This window comes from Telmatherina bonti, assembly GCF_933228915.1.
Source record: "Telmatherina bonti genome assembly, chromosome: 3".
NCBI lineage: Eukaryota > Metazoa > Chordata > Actinopteri > Atheriniformes > Telmatherinidae > Telmatherina > Telmatherina bonti.
This window is the reverse complement of record NC_136621.1, coordinates 23953898-23961873: the sequence shown is the minus strand read 5'-3', so window position 1 is coordinate 23961873 and position 7976 is coordinate 23953898. Positions and strand designations below refer to the sequence as shown.

Here is a 7976-nt window from a genome sequence, read left to right as displayed (position 1 = left end):
ACTGGGGGTCTTTCTCCTGATGATGTCAGAAAGAGTAGAAAAAATTAATTGTTCAAGCACAAAGTTCGAAATTCAAATAGACCTCTGTGTTACAACAACTTAATATAACTTTGTGCACCAGACTGAATCTTAACAGAGGTCTGAGTGTGTGGACAGTTTCATTTATGTTTGATATATATATACAGTATAAGACTTATTACATAGAACGGGATGCTCCTTTTTCTTAGAGGCTTGCACATATGTCAGTAACTATCCTTAATGTCTTCATAAATGGTTTTTGTTTGCTTTAAATCAACAGCAATAGTTTCTACACAGGGTCAAAATGTGCCATTCTTTCATGAGCGGATGTGTTGTGGGAAAACTGGTTTTGCTGCCAACATTGTTCTACTAGAATGTAAGAGAAAAAAAGGAAAGGAAAGGTAAAGAAACAGTTTCTCTTTGCAAAGAAGGATTTTGGAAGTTAATATCTAAACTTTGATGTGTAAAAACTTGCTTAAAACAAAAAGAAATCTAGTACCATCTAATTGTTTCAAGAGTTTTTGCATTTTTCACATCCATTTAAACGGCATGAAAATGTTAAAATATTTGGGGGGGGTGGCGTTTATCCTTTTTTTCTGAGATTAACTCAGTCACTGCTTGTGTGATGTTGGGTTCAGTCTCATTCGGCTGCGTGCAACAGACCAGTTGGACCACACTTGTGCAACCAGCATATTTAGAAAACAGATTCACAACTTCATGATGTGTTTCATGCTCCTGTTCAGACAAAATATATAAATATATATATATATATATATAATTTTTTTTTTTTTTTTTTAAAATAAGCCCATAACATGTTTTCAAAGAATATAATGGGATTATAATGTAAAAAGCCTTCTGATGAAAATCTATTTTCTACGTTTGTACGATTAATTTGCTTAATAAAATTGAAATATATCCTTTCTCCAACTGATTTCCTTCCATCTTGTAGTTAAGTATTGAAATGATTTTTTTCCTTCTCTGTAACATAAATGTACACAACTCTTAACATTCTTACTCATAGATTCAATATTCAGATTATATTTAGGGGTAGTCTAGCCATCCATTAGTAATGCAACCACTGGAACGTCCCATGATGCACTGAGCACTTCTCCATGTATAAACAAATGACAGTATTGACATCATTAAAATATTTCTCCTTTTCCCGCAGGTCTTTCTGAATAGAAGCTGGAGTGCATATTGATCTGTCCTTTTTTGTCCTCTCCACCCCAACCAGTCAAGGCAGATGGTTGCGTTCCCTGAGCCGGGTCCTACCTTCCTGTTAGAAGGGACTTTTCCTTCCCACCATCACCTCATGCCTGCTCAGGATGGGGGATTCGATCAAAGTCCAGATTCAATACAATCAGTTGGTTTCTTTTCTCTTAGCTAGGTTACTTATTTTGAATTGATAACATTGTTGTGAAGTTGCGCTATACAAATAAAGCTGAATTGAATTTACCATGCTCATTTTCACTGGGGTCAATGATTTTGTTTTACATCAAATTCAATGCCAACATTTTTAAAAAAATAATTGCCAAAGAAACTATGTTTACAGAATATTTTGGACAATATGTCCACTGAAGAAAAAAAAATCTTAAAAATAAGACTTGTAATAAAGAAGTAGGCTTTTGTAGGTTCTGTGTGTCAGCTAAAATATCCATTTGCTCTCATTTTAAACTTGGTGATTTAAAGGGATTCTGTGGAAGGAGTTTGACATGCATCATTTATTTGTTTATTTTATCTAGACCAGGGGTGCCCAAGTCCGGTTCTCAAGATCTACCATCCTGTTTTTAGCTGTTTTTAGGTGCAACCCTTCTCCTGCACACAGGAATCAAATAAGTGGCTCGTTAGCAGGCCTCTGCAGAGCTGAATGACATGCAGATGAGGAATTCAGCTATTTGATTCAGCTGTGCTCGACAGGGTTTGCATCTAAAGGTTGCAGGATGGTAGATCTCAAGGATTGGACTTGAGCATCCCTGATCTAGAACATGCTGGGGTTTTTTTTTTAATGCATTTTCATCATTCTTTCCAAGATGTACCCTCCCTGAAACTTGCGTGACCTCAGCCTCAGACCCTTAAATCATCTTTTTTTTTAAATGTATTTCATATCCTAATTTTACAGAAATCAAAGACTTTTCGGAAACACAAGGCGTCAGATTATTGTGCATGGCTTAAATGCGAGTTAAATTTCTGATGAAAGATGTTTAAACATTAATGATTCAATCAGTAACTTGAAGTGAAACTTCTAAACTTTTTCTGTTTTTTGAGAATATGCTTTAACTTTGTCTTTATATGTAGTTCTGGCTCTTTCTATTCTACAGTCATTTAGCAGACGCTTTTATCCAAAGTGACTTACATATGAGTGAGAACAACACAAGCACAAAATCAAACAGTAGAGGACATCGTAGGAAGGTGCTAGTGGACTGTCCAGTGAGACGCAGGTCCTTCCATGAAGTGATGCAGGCTTTTATTGTTGTTGTTTACTCCCTTCCCACCCTATAAAATCACCTATGTTATAATACAAAAAATTAATACCACAATTTTTGTTGCAAAGATCTGGGCTAAGTCCTCCAACTTTCCAACAAATATAGCTATACTGAGTGTTGAAGTGCTCCTGGAAGAGCTGAGTCTTAGGCTTGCAATTGAAAGTAGACAGGGACTCTGCAGAGTAGACGGAGTTTGGGAGATCATTCCACCATTGTGGCACAACAGAGGAAAAGAGTCTGGCTAGTGATTTAGTCCCACGCATTGGTGGTAACACGAGGCGTCTTTCACTGGTGGAACGTAGCTGTCAAGAGGGAGTGTAGGCCTGGATTAAGGAGTGAAGGTAGACGGGAGCTGTTTGAGTTATTGTTTTGTTTCATACAGGAATTTAGTTCTGTCCATAGGAGTCAATAGGAAGAGTCCTTCCTTCCTTTGTTTCTCTTTAAACCCTGGGCTTCAGTGTTGGTCCACTCCACCTGCAGTATAATGTCTGAGAGCAAATTCTTTTGATTTCATTCATCAGCATGTTTGGACTATTTCCTCCTTTATAAACAAATTATTTGAAAAGAATTCAAATTCTGATCACATAAAAATGGTATTTCCACTTTTATGGTCCAGTTTTTATGGTCAGATGTTTATTTACCTGATATTGCAAGTTTATGATAATAAAGGTTTTTTAAAAAAAAAAAATAAAAAATTTTATCTATTTTTATTAAAGAATTTAGAATCAAGTTACATGGAGATGAAGTGACTGTCTATTATCTAAGTTCTCTGTGTTTTTGTCTCAGATATACGGCTCCCTTTATAGTTTAGTTGGCAGGCTTCTTATATTGTAGTTCTGGATTTAAGCTCTGCTTATCTTTTTTCCTCATACCAACTATCATTAAAATATTTGGGCATCTGTTGGAGTGTTATGTGTCCAGGAAGTACAAACTGGAGTCAGCGGAGCGACTATAAACACTTTAAGTTACTGGGCAACAGCAACAATAAATGAATGTGACTGTACAGCTTCTGTTTAATATAAAGAAAAATAAAACATCGAACCAGCAAAAGTGGCTAATTGTTCCTTCATTTTAAGACATAAAAACTGATCCTGTGCATAACTTTCCCTTGTATAATGTCAAGGAAGGGCTGCAGGAAGCAGATAAAGGAAGCAGGTTTCTGACACTTTTTAAGAAGCTGAGAGCAAACATTCTGGTCTGTTGCTGATAAGTGGTGTGTGGAAATAGGCTATATTCACTCATGCACTGTACAGATGTGATGTGTACTCATTACTCAGCAATATCTGACAGATATTCATCTTGATGTGCAAGATAAAAAACTCACTAATAATAAATTAAAGTTTGTCAAACTAATCTTTTATCATGTCATTTTCCATGTTCATTTGGCACAAAATAAAACTGAACAAATCCTAATGTTAAGTTTATTGTAAAAGAGAAGCAATGGCAAACATTTATTGATATATATATATATATATATATATATATATATATATATGTCGTGCATATATATATATATATATATATATATGGTCTGGCTATATTGTCCCTGGAGATTTGAGTCATGAAGACATCACTCATTATCTGTTTGTTTGGTTTTTTTTAGTAAAGATTTAAAGTTCCCACATTGATGTAACCCGCATGAAATATGTGCTGCATCTTCCTCTGCTCACATTGTAATGCTCTAAAAAGGGTGTGGAACATTTAGTCTGTTCTTACTTTCAGTTCCAGCCACGCTGTCCGGGCTCGTGTACAAGGATTATAACCGCCATCACTCCTCGTTTTCCTGCAAATCCAACAAGGCAAAAATGTTTTTCTCTTATATATGTTTGGTCATGTTTTTTCAGAGTTTTGTGTCCAAACTGCAGGTGTTTGGCTGTGGTAAGTTGTTGTCTTATTACTTGTTGGTCCAAAATGTAATATTTTCTGTGTGCTGAAGAGAGATGTTACTTGTAAGTTCTTCATAGTAGAATCACTCAGCTTTTTCATAGGGAGTTTGTAGGGTGAAAAAAATATTGAATTTCTATTGCAAGCTTTGTAATTCATGTTCTGACAGCTTTGTAAGGAAGTGAACAAAGCAAAGTAGAAGTCGTAGCAAATAGTTGAAGTCTTTGTAGTGCATGGAACCTTATTTATATTTAGCCAAAACTAGTATTTTATCGCCTGGTATGAATGTTCACATCATGCAGTAAACCAGTTGAAAGCATAAATGACTGAAGGTCTTTACAATTTATAAAGTTATTGCATCAGTGATTGATTAGATTTGTAATATTTCAATTTAGATAAAGAATAGTTCATTATGACTTAAATGAAAAAATGTTTAGATTTTTACTGTGTTTGTGGGCAGTTTGTATACAAAGTGTGAGAAAAGTATTTTCAAATATTTTTAAATTAAAAGGATACTTAATTAGAAAATGTGTGAAAATGTTTTCACACTTAATGATATTTTTTGTGTTTCTTACAGATTATGACTGTCAAGATAAACCTGTATTCAATGTTTCCGAAGTAGTAGTGAAGTACGGTGATCCATTCGACGTGAAATGTACTGCACCGTGTGGTGACTGCACATTAGACTTGGAGAGGAGTGTGGGAATAACATCACCAAATGGATCCCAGATTTCATGGAGAGTGGATAAAATGACTGAGTGGAGCATGTCGCCTTTCTGTTACTACAACATTTACGATACCCAGTGTTGTACAGTTCTAAATGTCACTGTATACCGTAAGTACACAAAACTTGTGCTAGTAAAGGATTTATTAAACATGGTTGGAATTTGATCACTTTTTAGTTCTGAATGAGTTACAAAGGTTTTTACTCAGCCTTTTGTTTTTGTTGACAGTCTGGCTTGCTTTGGTTAATATTTTTTAAACAACTTTCTTTTTTTTCTCTTCTTTACAGAGACTCCACAAAATGTGTCGATCCACTTTGTAAATCACACTGGGCCAGTTAAAAAGTATGACCAGTACACACTGCGGTGTGATGTACTGAATGTTGCTCCTGTTCATGACCTCCGTGTGACTTTCTACAAAGGACAGACAGCATTGGGTGAACACAAACCCAATGATAACTCAGAGGAACCAGTGAATATCAGCTTTAGTCAGGTGTTCAATTTCACCAAAGAAGATAATGGAGCTGAGTTGTGGTGTGAGGCCAAACTGGAACTGGGACTTGAAGGACCACAGCCCCCTCCAGTGGTGAAGTCAGGAAAACTCACTGCTGTGGTTCATTGTGAGTCTGACCCTTTTGCCTTTTTTTTTTTTTTTTTACAAAGTTTGTTTCCAGGCAGCATCGACCAAACATACAGTCAGCAAGGTTGCCTTGGTATCCCACTTTTACTGGCTAAGTTTTGCTGTTGTTTCATGACACAACTGTGTACACATTGATCCATCTCTCTTCTGATAGGAAGTTGTTCTCTGAAATACAAAGTGGAAGCAGCTTAAATGTTTGTAGAAACTAAAGATAGAGCACAGAGGGCTCTCATGGGCCCAAATGATTTCCATCTAGGTGAAATAATGTGTTTTATTTCTCCATGTGAATCAACACACAGATGGGCCTGAGCTGGAGGGATCATCAGATGTAAAATACATAGATATCAAAAGAGGGCAAACTTTACACCTGAACTGTTCGACTGATGGAAACCCTCCACCCTCTTACACCTGGATGACCCCGTTTGATAACCTCCGCCTACACGAGAGTGTTTTCACTGTGGACTCAGTGGATTTTAGCCATACTGGGCAGTATATCTGTAATAGCAGCAACAGCATGGATTTTGTTGTTGTGAAATTTAACGTCACAGTGACATTTGAAGGTAAGTTTTCAAGGAAATGAGTCACGGTATTTATTCCAATATTGCAGCAGCAGTTTTAGAAAGGAAAACTGACTAGAATTGTTTTGGCTTTTCTTTTGTCTGTCTTATGACACTCTCCTTTTATTTTTTAAATTTTACTTGATTTTTAGAAATCAAGTAAAATTCAAAGTGAAAAGGGACTTTTATTTGTATCGTAATACATATGCCTTGTGTTGTTGTCTTATCATATCCTGAAATGGATGTTTGTATTTTCATGTAGGAATTGTGTAGACTCCAGGAAAAATAGCTGCAGCCTACATATATATATATATATATATATATATATATATATATATATATATATATATATATATATATATATATATATATATATAATTTTTGAATACAGGAATTTTTGAATGAATAAATTCCTGTATTCATTCAAAAAAGAAAAAATTAATATTAATCCGTTTTCAGACATTTCTCATCTCACCTGAACTGTATGTGTGTTCTCAGGTACCAAGTCAAATTGCTCATCCATGAATGGACTAGACAAACCACATAACAATGCCACCAACATATTTAACCAGCAGGTTAACATGTTTATAATGTGTTTCATGCTTCTGTTCTCCTTTTAGCCAAGTATGTTTGATGACTGATTACAGAGCCATATCGTCTGATGACAAATGACAGCAGAAAACAATTGTACATGTAACTTCATATACTACTTACAACAGCTAATTACTAGTAAAATGCTTTTTCAGTTGGATATATAATCACACATCAGTCCTAGAAAAAAGATTTTTTTTTTCTTTCCTGTGCATCGTGAATGTCCAGCAACGTCTGTCAAACATTTTTCTTTATAGATTTAGCGGAAATGTCTCCTTGTTGTAACAACACCAATGAGCATGCCAGAGGCAGTTGTGTGTAAGATTGGGGTCATGCACACACTTTCCCATATAGAATAATGTAAACAGGAACTGGATGCATTTAATCAATAATCCACTTTTTTTAAAATGATAAACATCAATGATTCTGTGGCGTCAGTCAGTATTTATATACAGACATGCACGTCTTGCACCTCTTCTGTAATTCTCTTTTCTCACACAGGCACCATGCAGACTCCTACACCTCAGAGGCTGTCTCTCTAGTGTTGTACACAGTTGATGGTGTTGTGATATTAAAGTCTCATTAAAATGTTTGCACTTTCCAGAAACTGCATTAAAGCAAATACCTGTACTTCGCAATACATACAAATATATCATGCCCTTTATAAATTACTTTTTCCATTTATGACTGTGTACATTGCAATTCACTGAAATAAAAGTTTGAATGAAAATCCATTAAGCTTTCTTTATACAAGTTCACTCCATGTTCACACATGTGCTGTTCATATAAGACACATCAAGATTTCCCTAAACTTGTTGTTAAACAATTTAAAGCTTCCATTTAATTACACCTGCAATTTTCTAAAGGAGGAAGTTTATCCTTTCGCTGGGCCGCCTCAATTCCTCCCTCTCAACTTACTGCTGGTTTCCTGGGACTTGGGCCCTCTTGGTCCGCGCCTGATCTTTTGAGGGTGCGTGGTTGTATTTGAATGATCACTCAACACAATTCATCCCTAATTTGTAGTACACTTACACCCATGCACACCGGTGCACACACACATACCAATGCTGCTTCAAACTGA

General features: G+C 35.7%; 1 protein-coding gene across 1 annotated transcript; it reads left to right on the top strand.

Annotated features, from left to right (window-relative positions):
* The first annotated feature begins 4222 nt into the window (after positions 1-4222).
* LOC306771946 (intercellular adhesion molecule 1-like) lies at positions 4223-7576 on the top strand. Its single transcript, XM_079261295.1, has 5 exons — positions 4223-4379; positions 4963-5220; positions 5398-5727; positions 6047-6307; positions 6803-7576. Exons 1-5 carry the CDS (start codon positions 4307-4309, stop codon positions 6922-6924), a joined length of 1044 nt encoding a protein of 347 aa, XP_079117421.1. The 5' UTR covers positions 4223-4306; the 3' UTR covers positions 6925-7576.
* The last annotated feature ends 400 nt before the right edge of the window (positions 7577-7976 follow it).